General features: G+C 48.3%; 1 protein-coding gene across 1 annotated transcript in view; it reads right to left on the bottom strand.

Moving 5' to 3' along the window:
* Positions 1 to 477: 477 nt before the first annotated feature.
* THBS4 (thrombospondin 4) overlaps positions 478 to 19,430 on the bottom strand; it is a 49,570-nt gene continuing 30,617 nt past the window's right edge. The window contains exons 10-22 of the mRNA XM_068535572.1: positions 16,812 to 16,964; positions 13,667 to 13,771; positions 12,649 to 12,756; positions 12,183 to 12,342; positions 10,752 to 10,870; positions 9,623 to 9,675; positions 6,875 to 7,068; positions 5,662 to 5,840; positions 4,966 to 5,014; positions 4,673 to 4,869; positions 3,864 to 4,036; positions 1,239 to 1,378; positions 478 to 681 (exon numbers count right to left, since the gene is read on the bottom strand). Coding sequence (XP_068391673.1) covers positions 620 to 681; positions 1,239 to 1,378; positions 3,864 to 4,036; positions 4,673 to 4,869; positions 4,966 to 5,014; positions 5,662 to 5,840; positions 6,875 to 7,068; positions 9,623 to 9,675; positions 10,752 to 10,870; positions 12,183 to 12,342; positions 12,649 to 12,756; positions 13,667 to 13,771; positions 16,812 to 16,964 — 1,692 coding nt within the window. The 3' untranslated portion in view covers positions 478 to 619. The remainder of the gene's footprint in view (positions 682 to 1,238; positions 1,379 to 3,863; positions 4,037 to 4,672; positions 4,870 to 4,965; positions 5,015 to 5,661; positions 5,841 to 6,874; positions 7,069 to 9,622; positions 9,676 to 10,751; positions 10,871 to 12,182; positions 12,343 to 12,648; positions 12,757 to 13,666; positions 13,772 to 16,811; positions 16,965 to 19,430) is intronic.

Below are 19,430 nucleotides of genomic sequence, written 5' to 3'. Positions count from 1 at the left end.
TAAGACATGGTCCTTAATTCTCAATTAGCTGATATTCCACTAGGGGGAGCCAAATATATAAATAAGCACAATAACCGCGTTGAAAGTGCTGGCATAGAAGTGTGGGCAGAAAGTGAGTGTGAGGTGGGGAGGGTAACAGAAGGAACTGGACAAATCTGCCCCAGGATGGGTCAGGGAAAGTCTTCATAGGAAAGGTGTCCCTGAGCAGTGTTTCTGAGGCTCCTTACCCAGAATAAGGAGGCTGCCGAGGTGAGCACGGGACTGTTAGGCTTCTGTGTGAAGCTAACTGGAGAGACGGAAGATGAGACCTCTGGCCTGAGCCTTTTGATTGATGCACGCGCTCAATCTCACGTCTGAGGAAAAAAGATCCCCTGGCAAGTCGAACGTGGACACCACAGAGAACGGCACACACATCATCAAAGCCTGAGCCACGTGCAGGCGATGTCTGGGTAACACGGTTTTTAGAAATTATCTCTTCTTTATTGCTACATTCATATAAAACGTTTGGTATATTTGGGTGGGCAAAAGAAAGCCACAGTGTATATAAAGAAAGTTGTAGGAAGTTAAAAAATATGTGGTTTCAGTGTTTGTAAAAGAAGTCACGGATTGTTTCTTTGGTTTAGTTATCCAGGCGATCGAAATTCTGGGTTTGAAATTCTTGGAAGTCCTCTGGGATGGTGTCTGCAAAGGAGAACAGGCACAGCGGGATTAGGAGGGCTCCCTCCAGCCCACATCCTGGTGCATCTCACGCTGGGAGGCCTCCTGTAGGGGCTGCTCTCAGTCCACCCAGCAGGCCCCCAAAGACACCACCTCACGCCACCACCCCCCCGGCAGCCATCTTCTACCGCAGGCTGCTTTGCAAATTGTTGGCTTCAAGCCCAGGAGTGCTCATTCACAGGCCTAAAGAAAATTTGCACGCAGAATGGATTTTGAGTTTATGATTATGTGTGAGCTGTATGAAAATGAAGGCTGCCTGTCAATTAAACCTGCCTGAATCTCTCACTGAACCCACGTCCTAAGCCAAGCAGCTTAATTCTCTGGGGCTCAATTTCCTCATCTATCACAAATAGGAAAAATGAGATCTACCTTTTACTTGGATTACACAGGGATTCTCAGGTTTCGGGAATATGTGGCATGAGCTTGTGGCTTCTGGAAGGGATGTGTGCTATACAATAGGGTGGCGTTATTTGATTTTTTTTCTAGTAGTAATATTATGCAGTAACAAGAATGTACGTTACCATTGCAGCGATATTTGAGGTTGGACCAAATGATGTTTTCCTGGGAGAAGCAGAACACGCCGAGCCGGCCTCCACGCATGGTGGTGTCTATGGTGACCCCCGAGTCAGCCACCAGCTCGGAGCCTTCATAAAACTGCACCCTGCGGACAACACAGCCAGAGCGGGTCTCCACGAGCGGGTCTCAAACCAAGGTTGGGGGAAGCGCCTGTCATAAGATCCAGGGGGTCCCACTTCTTATCCACCTGCGTCTTTGCTCTGTTTGTTTCATACTCCACTTTTCGCAGACCTGGATCGCACTCCCGCTGCTGTGTTCCCCTTTCCCTACGAGACTGGAAGCTCCATGAGGTCAGGGACCACCTGTCCACACCTCCCCTCTTCCGTCTCTCCAAAGGCCTAGCATGATGCTGGGCACCGAGTTCAACTCGGTGGGTACTCGCTGATGAGTTAAAGAGAAATCACAATACGACTCAGGACCAAGAGGCTTTGTGACTTCACTGTCCAGTGAGTTACCTTGTCCAGACATCATGCTTGAAAACCACTGCTTTTCTCTAGGTCGAACTGATAACATTTGGTGGAAACCCAGAGCGATGATTCTCCTCGGGAGGGACAGCACTCCCTAAGCAGGGTTTTTAGAAATTTGTGGGAGCATCTTGAGCTGTCACCGTGGCATTTAGTGACAGAGGCCAGGGGTGCTGGGTGGCTTACAAGGCCCTGGAGAGAAAAATCAAAACCTGTCCCGCATCCAGACACTTTTGGGGTGCTCCTCCAGACCCTTGGGTAGGTGGAGAGACTGTTTATCTGGGCTTAGAACCTAACTAACTCTCTCTCACTTGTGAACATCAAGCATTTTTTGCACTGGTATTGATTTTCCAGGGTAAATTGAGAAACTGAGTACTAAACAACATAGGCTTGAACTGCATGCGTCCACTTATATGTGGATTTTTCCCAAGTACTACTTTACTATGTGATCTACAGGTGGCTGACTCTGCAGATACTGAGCTGCTGATACGGAAGGCCGACTATGGGACTTGAGCATCTGCGGATCTTTATCCACGGCGGGGTCCTGGAACTGGTCCCCTGAATTGTTCAAAGGTCAACTGTACTTTGTTTTGTTTAAAAATTAAGCTGTTCACTATTTACTTATTTTACTGGAGTATAGTTGATGTACAATGTTGTTACTTTCTGCTGTACAGCAAAGTGAATCAGTTATACATATACATATATCCACTTTTTTAGATTCTATTCCCACATGGGCCATTACAGAATATTGAGTTCCTTGTGCTATACAGTAGGTCCTTATTAGTTATGCATTTTATATACAGTAGTGTGTATATGTCAATCCCAACCTCCTAATTTATCCCTTCCCCGCCCCCCCGTAACCATAAGATTGTTTTCTACATCTGTGACTCTACTTCTGTTTTGTAAATCAGTTCATTTGTACCTTTTAGGTTCCACATATAAGCGATGTCATACGATAGTTGTCCTTCTCTGTAGCTGTTCACCATTTTAGAAAGTCACATCACAGCTGGCAATACCACTGTTGTGTCCACAACACACCAATCTGTAGTAGGACATTGCCTCTGCAGTGATTCTAGGCACAGGTGCCAGTGTCTGTCTCATTCTGTGTTGGGTGTGGTTGTGTCCAAGCATTTACATGATTTTGTTATAAATTATTATTTCTCTATTAGGGATCAGATTGACTCTCTCAAATAATATGTGCAGGTAGGTTATATTTTCTATGATTTCATTTTGGGACACAGAGGGGGCATTTCAAAATACGTCATAAAAAAGGGGCATTAAGCTTAATAGGGCTGAGAACATGATCATCTTACTGTGAGACAGATTACATTTTATGTAATGTCTCAAAGAAGGACAAAATATGAATTAGCCCTCATGATTCGCTTTTTTCCACTCAGCAGCTTCCTTGCCCCCGGTCAGGAGAAAGTAATCAGCACCCTTCCTAAAAGTGCTACATAAGCTGGCATGGGTGTTGATCTGTAAGTTTGAGGAATGAGGGAGAAAAGTACACCGACTAAATTTCAAAGAAAGATGTAGTGCTAAGGTATCCTAGCTTCTGAGAACAGTTGTTTGTTTTTTAAATAGTGCTACAGGGAAATAAGGCAGATTACATCGGCTCACATGAGGGTCAGTTCATGCCGAGGGTGGGACGTGCCGTCACTGTGTCAGGCACTGGGGAGACCAAGATAAGATGAGACATGGGTGCTGCCCTCGTGGAGTTTATCAGACCGTGAGGGACTCACTGCAGCGTGAAATGTTTGTTTGTGGGTAAGTGATGATACAGGGCCCAGAGGGAACACACGGGGATGCGGATGGCAGAATCAGTGCACGTCTCACCTCACACGGGTCAGCGTGGCAGAGGGGAATCACCGTTCCGGTGCCCCGGTGCCAAGGCCTCCCCCACAGAAGGTCCTTCTACCCCCAGTTTGGCCCTACCACCCAGGCGGTCAGTCTGAGCCGGGTGTCGTCCTCCCACCTCTTTTCTGGGAGCCTGAGGTCCCAGCGTGTCCTCGGGGACCCTCTGCTCAGGGAAGCGAAGGCTCCGCGATGCAGGAGGAGGATGCGCTTTACTTCAAGTGCACAGGGAGGAGGGGGCGCTGCACCTACCTGATGTAGCCCACCTGGGGCCGGTGCTGCAGGAACCAGCGGTAGGACACCTTGTCCTTCCAGCCCACGTTCCTGGTGTCCTTCCACAGCAGCCTGACCTGGTCGCTGGTGTCCCCGGTGTGCCACAGGGAGTTGCGGAGATGCTCCCCCGGACCCGTCTTAGACTTAACGGCCTGGACAACGACACGAGCGAGGTCTTAGAATGCACAGACCACCCTTCCTGCACCCCGCATCCCTGGGGTGGTGATGGGGTGGGAATTCACGGTTACAATCTGGTGGCTTTGGATCTGGACACAAAGCATAAACACTTAAGTGCCATTTCTACTGCGATGCTCCCCCCAGCCTTCCAGTAATCCGCCCTGGCCAGTATTCCACTAACCCAGTCCATGTTTTTCCTGCTGAAAATCCATTGCTCCCCACATCTGGCCAATGAGGGCTCTGAAGTCTGCCTCTCCTCCCAGCAGGAATGACTGACAGACAGACGTAGCCTTCCAGCCCTCCTGTACAAAGTTGGCCCCATCAAGGAAACACATTAGCCAGTTTCCAAGAGTGTGCCTTAAGCTGTACCTCCAAATCTTCCCCACCTCTTGGGCCCTACTGGGGCTGACATTCTCACCATCAGTCATCCCGAGGGAAGCATGTAGCTTGCACGCAGGAGTGAAGGCAAGGCCCTGGATGGGCTCCAGTGTTCCCTAACTAACTTGAATGCTGGCAGGAATGCATCAATTCCTTAGATGAATAAATGCCATATGGGCGAACACAGAACTTAGAAGGCGGGTGAAGGGCCCAGAAGAAAGGGAGATGAGTACCTTGAGCTGAATGCCAGGTTCTGCGACAGCTCGGAACGGGGTGGCCTGCCAGTACGTCTGCTCTGTCTGCTTCCACATGACCACGTAGAAGCTGGAACTGTCTTGGTAACCGAAGATAAAGCCAGCATAGTCATCGTCCGTCTGGGTGTTGACGTGGAAGGTCCCTTCGAAGTCCACTCCGTTAAAAGCCGTGTACCCTGTAAAGATCAAAATAGATGAGAAAAACAGACAAGCCACACGAGTAGCTGGAAAGAGTGAATTCTGCACCAGTGGTGATGAGGCCCTGGACATACCCACTGCCAGGCCTGGATCGCTGTTCATGGTCTGCACGATCTCCATGCCCTGCAGAGAGAGTTGAAGAGGTTAAGATTAACCTTAGAGGGGGTAGGATAATCTCAAAGAAGCCCAGAACCTCAGACCTCCATGTAAAGATTTCATTATCTGAGGAACTGCTCTACCTTGTTACGTGCTCAAAGAAAGCGTACACTTAGGAAAAAACAACAAAAAACCCTCAAAGCTAAGTAGAAATAGTTTTGCTAAAACTGTCACTTAAGCTGAGTCAATAAACCCTTAATTAGAGAACATATGCTTCTAATGAATGTGACCTCCCGGGTGACACTGGAAAACCTACTAAGCCTCTCTGTGCCTGTCTTCTTTAGGGCCACAAGGAGGAGGACACACAGGAGCATCTACTGCAGAGATTAGGAGCACAGCTCTAGGGCCAGACTGCCTAGGTCCCAAATCCAGCAATCTTAGCTGCTTACCTGCAGTGCTACCCTGAGTAATCATTCAAGCTTTGTAACACTTGAGCTCATCCTCTGTAAAACGAGGCTAATGAAAGAGCTCTGTCACAGGGCTGCTGAGAGGAACAAACACGACGTGGAACAGTGCCCGGCTCGAGGTCGGCACCCGCAAAATTTACCCACTACTCTCAGAAGGGCCTGTGTTGAGAGGCAACGCTGAGCCGGTGCCAACCGCATGACCCTCACCTGGTTCAGGACCACCCAATTGGGATCGATCTGGGCGTCCCCTTCAGGGTCCAGGACCACCGTCTGATAGGCCCTGAAGTCGGTCAGGGTGACCTCTGCGTTCTCCGGGCACACGTCAATCCGATCGATGACATGGTCGTGGTCGAAGTCTGTCTCGCAGATGTCCCCCACGCCGTCACCTGCGGGGGTGGAGGAGGAGGGGGGTAGTTCAGTAATGCCTACTACCTCCAAGCCACCCCCTCCGTGACAGGGAGGGGGCTGGGCAAGGAGCAGAGAGAGCCCAAGACCCAGCTCCGCGTGGAGCGAGGAGTCCTGAAATGAGCCGTGTCTGAGCCGGCCCCGGAGTCCTCGTGGTGGGTTGGTGAACCCCACTGCAGGTGATCAAAAGGACTTCCTAGGGACAGAGTGGAGGGCAACTGTCCAAAGATGACCTGACAAGGGACTTCCCTGGTGGTCCAGTGGTTAAGACTACACCTTCCAAGGCAGGGGTTGTGGGTTCGATCCCTGGTCGGGGAGCTAAAATCCCACATGCCTCGCAGCCAAAAAACCAAAACTAAAAATGGTCCACATCAAAAAAAAAAAAAAAATCTTAAAAAAAAAATGTACACTTCAAAGTTGACCTGACAGGAAACGCTGGCTGTCCTCTAGGACAGGGGTTTCACCAACTGGTGGATCTTAAGCCTGACCTTACATAAGCAAATGTCTACAGTACTTTCTGGACTATGACGCATAAAAAGCAGGGAAGTTATGGTCACCAAAATCTCTGTAAGAATAATTTACAGTGATCCTTAGGCTGAATATCACCCAGTGTCTTTTGTCCAGCTGGCAGATAGTATTAAAATCTGAATTGCATACTGGGATGGGCGTGGCCTCACCAGCGCACCCCCATGCTCACCACTGTCCTCACCACTCTGCTGTCTCATTTCTGGCTCTGGGCGTACCTCTCCTTAACAGCGTGGCCCCGGCAGGCATCAGGCATCACGCAGGGCTGCGGGGCCCTCCCCTCCCTCCTGCTCCTGCTCCTGCTCTGTGACTCTGGTGAGAGGCGCGAGCAAGACGGTGGAGCGGCTCTCCGAGCCCCGGTGGGGGGCACGTGGCTGCTTCCCTGCCCCGCGTGGTCTCACCCCAGGGCTGTGCCGGAGCAGCTCCTGCCCTGGCGGAGCTGGGCCACCACGTGCCTGGCTGAGGGGAGCCCTGGGCTGAGCCCACGTACTGTTGCTGTCCTCCTGGGCAGGGTTGGGGACCAGCCGGCAGTTGTCTGGTCCAGGCGGCACCAGGTCCGGGATGCCGTCGTTGTCATCATCGTCGTCACACTCGTCACCAATCCCATCCTTATCAGTGTCCAGCTGGGCGCTGTTAATGACCGTGGGGCAGTTGTCTGTACTGTCCTGGTGCCCGTCTCCATCACTGTGGGAGAAAGGAGAGGGGGTTTGCGTCCCAGCTCAGCAGAGGACACGAAGAGTCCAGTTCTCAGGAGGGAGAGTTTGGGTTCGGGGTCTTAACCAGGCTTGGTCTTTTATCAGACCCACAGGTCCTTAGATGAGGCTGCCTTATGGGCCTCAGAGACCATTTCTCACTTCTCCAACCTGTTGAAACAAGTAGATCATTTTCTATTCCAAATAAGGGCCAATTTCTGTGATTTTGTGACCAGATGCTCCTTTCAGTCCCCGGGCACGACTGTGATCCCCGACAGAGAAAGTGGGAGGGGAACAAAGTGAGGGGCAGTGGAGCCAAACTGCCCGCTGTGAGTCCTGGCTCAGCTGCGCACCAGCCTGGGGCCCTGGACGTGACGCTTACCCCGCTATGGCTCAGTATCCTCCCCTGTACCAGGGGAATAACAACAGCCTACCTCACAGGGTTGTTAGGAGGACTAAATGATTAAGTGATTTGAATTTTGCATGTTACGTTTTAATATAAGAAAAACACTTCTAAGTGCCTGGCTCTTGGGAAGCCCTATGGTGTTTCCTTTTCTGTGACTCTTCACCATGCCCGGCCAGTAAGCCTGAGAAGCGTCAGATGTGAATGCACAGGGAGAAGGGCAGGAACAGCAGGGCCGCCCTTCCCAAGAACTGAGCACGTAGGCTGGGCTCGGCCCTGGGCTAACGCACTTCTCAGAAACCCTCATTCTCTGCCCACCCGACATTCCTTCTTTCCAGGCCTAACGGCCACCTGAGGGTGAGTCTGCCCTGTCCCCAGGCTTCCCTGAGTTGATGGAGGCCTCCCACGGCTACTCTGGATTACAGCAGATACTCCTTTCACGGGCGCCACCCACAGCCCGTCCTGGACCAGCAACTGCCCCACGCCGTCCACAACGGGACAAGGAAGGGAAGCCAGGGGCCAGTCCATGCCCTTCAGGCCAGTGCTTCCCAGATGGGTCCCAGAGAAAGTGAGGTCAACCCCGACAGGCAGAAGGTGACACAACTCCAACAGTGGAATTCCTGGGCATGTGGCAGGGCTGCTTTCCAAATCATAAGATTGAGCTATTTCCATTAGCAGCCATTCCATATAGCCCTGAACATTTTTATGCAAAACCAAGCAGTTTCTGTCCTCAAGTTTGTGGGAATTAAGATGTAGTGGAATGAGTTATTTATTTCAGGCAGAAAATCTAGAGGCTGGTGGGACGGGATATTTTAGAAATCACTTAGATGGCACTGAGAGTGCAGGATGACCTGCAACAGGGAACATTCTTGATGTACATTATTGAGGGAAGTTGTCAGGGTACCAGTCCCATCTTCCCCTCGAAAACGGAGACATCCTATGTCAGACTGTCACCGACTTGCCTCTCCTCTCCTCATGCTGTGATAACAATAATACCTCAGTTACCATTTTCTGCAGGTCACCTGAGGGCCAGCACTGGAGGTAGGAGCTTTACCTACATTCTTTCATTTTTACCATCACTTGGCATTTAGTTCTCTCTACTTCGCAGATGAAGAAATTGAGACTCAGAGACTGAGAAGTATGTTGACGTTCACTTAGCTGGCATGCACTGTGCAGCAAGGACACGGAGCACAAGGACAGAGATGGGACTTGATAGGAGCTGTCCTTGAGCAAGGTTGGGCTTGGGAGCTGCTGCCTGTAGGGCAGCCTCTGAGAAGAGGTTGAGAAGGGCAGCTACGTTTCTTCCTGCTTTGCCTTTTAGACTCCTTTCCCTCTCTCATCCCTGTCCTGCTGCCCCTTTGATTCCCTACAGAGATGAAAGGGTTCAGAGTCTTGGACGGCAGGTACCTCTAGGGCAGAGCTGGCCATGCCTACATTTTTGATGTTCCTATAGCATCTGATCCAGCCCCGTGTCTTAACGTAGGACTCCATCCATGTGGGGCTAGAAGGGCTGACAACATTCATTTGCATAGAACAACTCCACCCAAATAAAGAAAACTGAAAGAAAAAATTCCAAGGACAATGAAATAACAGTGATTCCCTCAGCACACTGACAGCTCTCTATTTTGGGATGACGGTGAAGCTTTCCTGAGCTGAAAGAATGTAACAGCAAAAGAGCTAACATCTATGCAACAGAAACTGTAATATGTACTTTCCATAAATTAACTCAACGTTCACAGTAGTCCTAAGAGCTACATTCCATTTCCATCCCCATTTTACAGATGAGAAAATGGAGGCACAGAGAGATGAGGTAACTTGCCTAAGGTAAGCTGATGTGTAAATGGAGGACCTGGGATTTATATCTAGCTGTGTCGCTCCAGAGCCCATCTCTAAAGCATGATGCTACACCGCCTCTCCTGTGATAGAGTCTCAGTTGCTTGAGTGCCTAGTGGCCCCTCCTGGTACCGTCAACTCCCCCATTCATGGAGGTGCAGTGACCCTGACCAAAGACAGGGCTACTGTCCCTCCAGCAACTCAATCTGCCCAGAGAGATCCCAAAGCATGGTGGCAACAGAGAGCTCTGAAAGAGAAAACTTTCTCTGGAATTTTCATCGGCCCTGTGCAGCTGGGAAACATGCCATACCTGTCCTGATTGGTGTCACAGGAGTCCCCAACCAGATCGTTATCCACGTCAGACTGCAAAGAGAACAAAACGTGTTATTTACCCCTGGGCCTGCACAGAATGTTCCAGAGAAGGCAGACCCAGCCCATCATCACTGGATCTCAGGAATTATTTCTCTGGAATTGGGGTGGTGCAAACTGCAAAAGGACAACACCATATTGGTGTAGGCACAATGCTGAATTTTCAAAAAAGCCTTCCAAAATATCAAGCTCCAAGGATGGGCTGCCTACACACCAGATGAGCTGATTGGAGAAGGGCGCTGGGGCAGCATGGTGGCAGGTGGAGACGTGGCACTCTGGCACGGGTCGGAAGGGAGCCAGCCACAGGCACGGGGACAAGGCAAACAGATTTTGCTCTGCTTCTGCATTTTGGAATTGAGCCAGAATAGGAGTGAGTCAGAGGGCAATAATGATGCCCCTCTCTCAGGGCTTTAAAAATAAGTGACACATCATACCCAATTATCCAGACAGGAAGGAGGAGAGAGAAGGGAAACAGCACATCGCTGATTGGACCCAATCTGAAATGTCCATACATAGGCTGTTGTTGGGATTTGGGGATGAAAGGGACATGAGGCTCCCAATGGTTAATTTCCACATTGCATTTTCCTTTCAGCAAAAAAACAACTTGTTTTGGGCATCATTAAACTATTACTGGGACTTCCCCGGTGGTCCAGCAGTTAAGACTCTGTGCTCCCAATGCAGGGAGCCCAGGTTCGATCCCTGGTCAGGGAACTAGATCCTGCATGCCTCAACTAAAGATCCCGCACACAGCAATGAAGAGCCCACGTGCTGCAACTAAGACCCTGCACAGCCAAATAAATTTTAAGAAACCCCAAAAACTCCTATTCCTAACCTCATAGGGACTTCACAGCCTGTGAGGTTAGTCCAGAAGGCCTCAGATCTCCTGTAATGTCCTTCCCATCACCTCCAGGCTTAAGTATACAATTTCACCACCTCTGCTGTCAGGTATAAGGCAACAGCAAAGAACTGGGCTGGCAGGCTCTGCTGGGTTCTTCCAGACACGGGTCTTACACGAGTCTTTGCATTGGGCAGTTCAGCCTAGAGTTTGGATTCCCCTGGATCCTACTAACCTGGTTAGGGTTGCTGACATCAGGACAGCTGTCACAGGCATCCCCCACGCCATCACCATCTTTGTCCTGTTGATCATGGTTGGGAACTTTCTGGCAGTTGTCCAGGAAGTTTTTTATTCCTATGAGAAAGGAATGCTTCCCTGAGTCAGGCGAACATCACAGAAAGGTCTGGAGCACAGACTTCCAGGTGCTGTAGAGATCAGGCCAGCACATGGCACACAGTAGGTAATGTCTGCCTGGGTCATCCTCAGAGAGCCATACCTTTTCCCGCAGTTACCTGGAGGTAATGTCAAAGGATGGATTCTGGGAGGCTTAAAAAAGAAAAGTGACCTGAGGCATTTATCCACTGAGTTAGAATTTGTTGAAGATATCAAGGGCTATCACTGCAACCGGATGAGGGGGTCATGAGGGGTAGGTGGGTCGACCCTGGAGAGGGAGGACCTCATGGGTGTGTGAGCTATGACAAGGGCCCCGGGGCTCAGGCAGTGGTGTGCTGGAGTCAGGCCAGTCATACCCATTTCTCCCCAGATTCCCGTTCAATCATGTCATCTCCTCTTGGTACCTTGGAACCAGTGATGGTGGAAGTGGTATTTACATAATGGAAACTGGCAAATGCTACAACTCGGGGCATTTTTTGTTTGTTTTGCTGAGCTGGTTTACCATCAGTCAGGCTTATAGAAGGCGGGGTCGTGTTTTAGAGACATGTGAATAGTCTGGAGTGTGGGGTGTGTGTTGGTTAGTGGTGGGTGTAGTGTATTTCTAAAAGGAAATTCCTTCAAGTTCCTGTGTTGTGATATGTTTTACAGAAACTATCGGATCCAGCCTATACTATGATGATAGTCATCTATATGTTACGGAAGCTATACAGGAACAAACGTCCTTCCTCACGGCCTGTGAGGCTCCAGAGTTGTGCTCCAGAGGTGCTATTCACACAGACCACAATACGAGGCCCCTTCAGTGGACCCTGGAGCTGGGTGATGCAGCTGCCCTGCCTGACAGCTCTTCCCAGTCTCCTGGGAAATGCCCGATTCTCTGCAGGAGGAGCCTGACCCAGGGCTGCGGCCCAGGACCCTGCTCAGCCCCTCTACCTCAATCCTCCACTTCCAGGACCCTTATGCATGAGAAGGATGGTGGGGAGGGAGGAAAGCTACAGTCTGGGAAGACAGATGCCCTACAAAGTCACATCCCTGACAAGACACTGCTCGAAGGGATTCCTACAAAGTTTCTGGCAATGATTTAGAGTTCCCAGAACACCAGGGTTCTTCTTCCACAGAAACAAGTGGGCCTTGGGGCCGCCAGGCACAGGCCATGTGGAACCCCCTGGAGCGGGAAGGCCCTCAGAGTCAGTCATTCTATTCCTGCTCCTAAGAGAGAACAAGGGGAAAAAGGACAAGTGAGTCCCAAGTAAAAGACTAAGCAAGACAAACGCACCATCTCCATCCATGTCGTCATCACAGGCATCTCCTTTTCCATCCCCGTCAGTGTCCTTCTGGTCATTATTTAGGACATTCCGGCAGTTATCACAGGCATCCCCAAAGATATCTTTGTCACCGTTCCTCTGGTCCACGTTGTGAGTCAGGACACAGTTATCCTAAAGGATCAAAAGACCGACATTAACTCTGACTTTTACTGAATCCCCACTGTGTGCCTGGTCCTGCGGTGGAGGCCAGCCAAACTTCCCCCGACTGGCATGAGATGTCGCAACTCAGGAGGCCCAAGTTCATCAGTTTTATAAACATTTCAGAATCTTAGAATAAAAAATTGCAGTGCTATGGGAACGCAGGCATGGAAACAGACAATCGGGATGATTAATATAAATAGTTGACTTCACGGCCTTTCTTCCACCATCCCTGGTACGTGGCAATTCAGAGGCCCTCCCAGCAAAGCAGGCACCTACCTGCTCATTCAGGATCCCATCTCCATCAGCATCCTCGTCACAAGCATCTCCAAGGCCATCTCCATCTGCATCCTCTTGGCCGGAATTTGGCACATACTTGCAGTTGTCCTAAGTTGGAGAAACACAGCTCAGAGACACATCTACATTTGTATTTTTTCAGCTTTATTGAGGTATAACTGACAAATAAAATTGCAAGACATTTAAAGTGTATAATGTGATGATTTGATATACGTTGATATTGTGAAGGGATTCCCCCATTGAGTTAATTAACATATGCATCACCTCACATGTTTATCTCCCCATTTTTTTTTGCTGAGAACATTTAAGGTCTACTCTCTTAGCAAATTTCAACTATACAGTACAGTGTTATCAACTATAGTCACCATGTTATACATTAGATCCTCAGATCTTAATCACCTCGTGGCGGAAAGTTTGCACCCTTTTATCAACTTCTCCCCATTTCCCCCATCCCCATCTCCATCTGTCTTAAGTCAAAAACTATTTCTGCCTGTACCTGTCTGGCTTTTTAAAAAAAATAAATTTATTTATTTTTGGCTGCGTTGGGTCTTCATCGCTGCACGCTTTCTCTAGTTGCGGTGAGCGGGGGCTACTCTTCGTTGCGGAGTAGGGCTCTAGGCACACGGGCTTCAGTAGTTGTGGCACGTGGGCTCAGCAGTTGTGGGTCACGGGCTTTAGAGCGCAGGCTCAGTAGTTGTGGTGCAGGGACTTAGTTGCTCCACGGCATGTGGGATCTTCCCGGACCAGGGCTCGAACCTGTGTCTCCTGCATTGGCAGGCGGATTCTTAACCACTGCGCCACCAGGGAAGTCCCTACCTGTCTGGCTTTATTGTTGATGGCTGTTTTGCTACATTTGAGATGCAGCTACTTCAAAAATACAATTTTAAATGGAACCCACAGAACCTCTGCCCCATATAAGATGTGACTTTGGAAAGCCACAGACTGAGTGTGTGTGCACGTGCGTGTGTGTGTGTGTTTTTCCCCTGCTCGTCCCCCTTACCTTTTTGCAGTTCCTGGCAGAGCACAGCAATTCTTCGTCAGGGTAACTGTCAATGTCCAAGTCCTTTCCGCAGATGTAGCCGTCACCAGCCCAGCCAACCCCACACTGTGAAGGGAAAACCCGTCAGGAGCCCGGGAGCTGAGCCTGGTGGGAGGCCGGGGTCTGACAGGGGCCTCTGCTCCTGTGTGTGCATCCCCAGAGGGAGGGCCAGAAAGCTTTGTTGGTAGGATTTTAAAACTATTAAACTGTGTTTTGAATAGTCCAATGGTTCAAAATTCAGAAAGTACAAAGGGAGAGTGAAAACTCCTTCCTGCTCCTGCACCTTGGCTCAGGAATCAAGGCAATCTGCTCACATGAATACTTTCAGAGACATGCTGGGCAGAGACCAGCAAACACACATACATTCTTTTTCTTTCTGTCCTTCAGCACAATTGGTAGCACACATATAAACACTGCTCTGTACCTTGATTTTTAAAAAAATTAACATAATATCTTAGAGCTCTTTTCATATTACCACATGTAGATTTGTGTCTTCCTTTTTAATGGGCACAGATATATCACACATAAAGTGGAATGCATGCACCTCAATTAATTCAACCAGTCCCCTACTGGTCGGTGTCAAGTCGTTAAAACCTTTTTCTGTTGCAAACAATGCTGCCACAAAGAATTCGAGGACATTTATCATTCTGCACATGTACTGGCTTCTTAGTATGAAATTCTTGGTTCAAAGGGTATTGGTATTTGTACTTCTGAATTATTGTCAAAATGTTCTCCATATGATTATCCAATTTCTTCTCCCAGTGGAAATGAATGCACACAAGGGTGGAGCGGCTGCTGTGGCCCCTTCCTTAGCATTCTGGAGCCACAGTCGTATCTCTGAATCTAATGGTCTTCTAGATCAATTTCCACCACAGCAGGAACCTTCCAAAGTGCTTTACCTCCACTCATAACTTTAAACAGGTGAAGATTCCCACAGGTGTAGTGCTGGGTCTGCGTGTTCTCTACGTTTCTGGAAAAGTCTACCCAAGTTCCGTGCCACCACCAGCTGCTGAGAGCAAGCCTTCATTGTCAGCAGAAAAGGCATTAAAATAACAGTTATTCTATACCAGACTCTACAGGCATTTTCTCCAATCCTTACAGCGATGCTGCAAGGTCATCACTATCCCATTTTACAAAAGAGTCGACTCAGCTCAAAGTGGCTAAGTGCCTTGCCCAAGGTCTCAGAGCTGGGACTTGAACTCAAGACTGTCCCAGTTCAATGTTTTCTGCCACATGTATTTGGTTAACATGCACTTTGAGTTCTCCCTCTGATATTCCATATAGTTGGCCTGGCTAAAGGATGAATGATAAACCCAAGAGAAAGGAAATCCTTCCATAAGTGGTGTCCTGGGTATGAGGTGGTACCTAGGAGCTCAGCTCAGGAGCAGGATGGGTGCCCGAGGAGAGGCAGGCAGAACAGCAGAAGAAACAGGAGACAAGGGGGCCTGGAAAATGACAGGGAACCAGCAAGGCAGGGGCGGGTAAGAGTCGGGGGAACAGGGCCAAGGAAAGAAACTTTACATGAGTAAATGTTAAATTTTCTGCCCTCATTAATCAAAATAAGGTGATTTAAGACCAGTGACTTCCTAAGCTGTAGTCTGTCTGTTCTCAATCATGCGCGACCCCCTTCTGCAACCAGAGATGTAGAAGGCAGGATCCAAAGACACCCCTCCCAGTAACTACCCCTATTTCTGTTCAATTGCTTCAGCAGGGCCTTCAGAAGGCCTGGAAAGCTCAGCCATGGGGTATGGTCCTTGACTCATTTTAATGAAGAAAAGATTTCCTCTAGGAACAAGTATGTTTTTAATGAGCCATTTTCTGGCAGATTAAATTATTTTAGTAGTCACACCAAGTGTATTAATCCTTTACCATCTGTCACTGTGCCTTATTACAAATTCAAAACCACATTAAGAGCCTCATCTCCCACCATCCCAGGGGAATCGTTAATTTGTTCACAGAAAATGAGAATTTAAACATAGATATATGCTTGCCTCTCAGTGGGAATAAACATGCCCCATCAACAGGAATTAGAGGAACTGTTGATTTTTTTCTCCCCCTTGAACCCAGCTCCTTCCTTCATCAGTATCTTGTTACAAATAATCTGTGTTGCTGGAGAGAGCTGGTGTCATTACAGTTATTTCTCTAACTTAGTTTTGATTCTTCTCATTTTTCCTATTTGAAAGTGATATGCCCATTGTAGAAAATTCTGAGAACATGAAGGTAAGGAAGTCTGAGTCTGAGGTATAAAGAAGAGAGAAAAAGTCTCCCAGGATCCATCCTGCTGCTCAGCGTGATCGCCATGAACCTATGAACCCCCAACTCTAAAGGGCCTGGCTCCCTGGGGAGGAAGGAGGAGGTGAGTGGCTGAAGACGGCTGATTTAGCAGCGCCTAGGATCCCCCAGGGCTCCAGGGCAGGATGGATGGCAGGAATGAACCTCATTCCTCGCCAAGGGCCCACTACACACCTGCCTGGCGGGAGACCCTTGCAAGGCTGCAAGTGCCCTGCCCTCTACCCACCTCCTCCTCCCCGGGCCGGCTCCCTGGTGGGGAACCGCATGGGAAGGAGAGTGAGCACCCACTGAGCCACTCCTGAACCTGGCCGAGGTGGACACAGAGAACAGAGGGTGCTGCAGAAGACGGGAGGTTTTTCTCCCAGGGTGTATAAGAGCAGCCCACCACCCCTCCACTGCGGCTCACCTCCTGGAGCATTAGGCCAGATTTTGAAACTGGATGTCCTCAGGGTGAGGACAGTAAGGAATGGCAGCAGTCGGAAGGGAGGGAAGGAGGCTCCTTCCTCTCCGGCTGCTCACTTCTCGGGCCTTCCATAGAGGGTGGTTGGGGGCTGGGGCTCCACCACCGAGGTGCCCAAGGGGATGGTGCCGACCCACGGCCAAGAGGGAGAGAAAGAGGGTGGCTGATGGTTAGGTGGACTTCAGATTGCTCCCCACAAACTCAGCTGACTCTGTTATTACTACATCCTCTGTTTACTGTGATGGAATTGCTTTCATTCTTGAGTACTTTTACCCTGAAGCAAGTAGAAACCGGAGAGGGGTGGTGTTTCAAATGCAAGGGGGAAAATGATAAAGCAAGTAGCAAACAACTTACCACGCATGTCACATCCCCCTGCCTCTCTTCAATGCACTGTGCGTTCACGCTGCAAGGGTTCAGTTCCGGATTCCTGCAGCTTCTTTCCATTTTGCATCCCCTCGTCTGATCACCAATGTACCCTGGTTTACAAGGCCCACAGCGATAAGATCCCTGTAAGGAGCAGAGCAAGACGGTGAGCCAGGGCCTCAGACCTGTGAACAAAGGTACGGCGCTTGTGTCTATTTTTACATGTACTCGATGATGCCAGAATGAAGTGAGCCCCATGCCTGCCTCTGCTTATGTGTACGTCTTATAACACTGTGTGAGTGTTGGGGGAGACACTACCAGACTGGAAGCCACAGCAGGCCACGGAGACATGAAGGAACACAATCGAAGGCAGAGGCTGGCCAGTGAGCCACTTTGACTTGCCGGTTCCACTGTGGAGGGCAAGGAGGAAAGGGCTGAAAACTCCAATGAAGTCCTGGGAGGTGGAGTGAGAAAATTTACTCTGGGGACAAAGAACATGGTTTGGTTAAAAAGCAAATGAGAAAAATTTTTTTTAATGTTCATTTGGCTTTTGTTTTTAACAATCAAGTGACAAAGGAACAGAGAAATGTCGTTGGCCTTGCACTGAGAATTCTTGACGAGGTGGGGTGCTGTGGAAGAAACCTGGCAAATGAGCTGTCAGCTCCATTGCGATGGCACTTCCAGGGCAAGCCTGACTTTTTTTTTTTTTTTTTTTAAGACAGCTTTACTGAGATAGACTTTACATATCATGAAAGACACCCACGTAAACTATACAATTCAATGATTTCAATGATTTTGGTCACTCACAACTCCTGAATCACTGAATCCAAAAGATGCTTTCCAAGTATTATTATTTTATTTTTCCCACACTGCAGGGCTTGTGGGATCTTAGTTCCCCATCCAGGGGTTGAACCCAGGCCCTGGGAGAATCCTAACCACTGGACCACCAGGGAATTCTCTCCAGTGATCTTTCGTGATCTGTCAGCCTCATTGGAAGACTCCCTTTGGTCAGTTCTTTCCTTTTCTTTGCTTCTCTGCTCTTTTTCCTTTGCCTACTTCTTCATTTTTGAAGTTTTCTAGAGTTCAATTTTGTAGACAGTTCCACTGTCTACTTTTCCTCCCCCTGAGTGGCTTTAGTTATTACCTTCATGTCAGTGTCTCCCAAATCCATTTTGGCAGACTAGCTTTGTCCTGGTAAAAAGCTAAGAAGCAGTAAATCCCAGTATATTCCTAGGCAGCACTGTGGATAAGAACAGGGCTCTGCAGCCAGACTGGATGTCTTATGAGATGTGTGGCCTTCGCCTAATTATTTAACTTTCTTGTGCCTCAGTTTCTTCAACTGTAAAATGGGGATAATAATAGTGCCTATTGACAGGTTTGTTGTGAGGATTAAAATAAGTGACTTGATATTTATAAAATGCTTTGATATATAAGGAAACTAGGAACCTAGAGATTAAAAACCTTTCCCAGGAACATACAGTAAGTGAGAAGCAGTCATACCTGGAGCCAATAGTTCTTTCCTTGACAGTCTACTGTGCTACACCTATCATCTTGGAAAGAGTCAACAGGAACTTTTCAGGAATAAAAGCCATATCTGATTAGTCAAAATTTCGACCCACTAAGCGTTAAGCATTTTAATTTAATACAAATGACTTTTGAGAAGTTCTATGAAAATAATGAACACCATTTGGGAATTGTGTTGTCACGAGTAAAATGCATATTTTGGAACACTGAACTATTAATACAAACTAAAAAGCTCTTCCTATTTAAAAAATACTAGAATGATAATATTTTATTCAATAAACATTCATTCAAAAGCCCAACACTGATCAGGAAACTCGCATAAGCCTCTTAGATAGCCTCATCCACCAGAGGGCAGACAGCAGAAGCAAGAAGAACTACAATCCTGCAGCCTGTGGAACAAACACCACATTCACAGAAAGACAGACAAGATGAAAAGGCAGAGGGCTATGTAGCAGATGAAGGAACAAGATAAAACCCCAGAAAAACAACTAAATGAGGTGGAGATAGGCAACCTTCCAGAAAAAGAATTAAGAATAATGATAGTGAAGATGATCCAGGACCTTGGGAAAAGGATGGAGGCAAAGATCAAGAAGATGCAAGAAACGTTTAACAAAGACCTAGAAGAATTAAAGAACAAACAAACAGAGATGAACAATACAATAACTGAAATGAAAACTACACTAGAAGGAATCAATAGCAGAATAACCGAGGCAGAAGAACGGATAAGTGACCTGGAAGACAGAATGGTGGAATTCACTGCTGCGGAACAGAATAAAGAAAAAAGAATGAAAAGAAATGAAGACAACCTAAGAGACCTCTGGGACAACATTAAATACAACAACATTCGCATTATAGGGGTCCCAGCAGCAGAAGAGAGAGAGAAAGGACCCGAGAAAATATTTGAAGAGATTATAATCGAAAACTTCCCTAACATGGGAAAGGAAATAGCCACCCAAGTCCAGGAAGCGCAGAGAGTCCCGTACAGGATAAACCCAAGGAGAAACACGCTGAGACACATAGTAATCAAATGGGCAAAAATTAAAGACAAAGAAAAATTATTGAAAGCAGCAAGAGACAAATGAGAAA

This window comes from Eschrichtius robustus, chromosome 2 (assembly GCF_028021215.1).
Source record: "Eschrichtius robustus isolate mEscRob2 chromosome 2, mEscRob2.pri, whole genome shotgun sequence".
NCBI lineage: Eukaryota > Metazoa > Chordata > Mammalia > Artiodactyla > Eschrichtiidae > Eschrichtius > Eschrichtius robustus.
The sequence above is the reverse complement of the archived record's forward strand: the minus strand, read 5'-3'. Positions and strand labels throughout refer to the sequence as shown.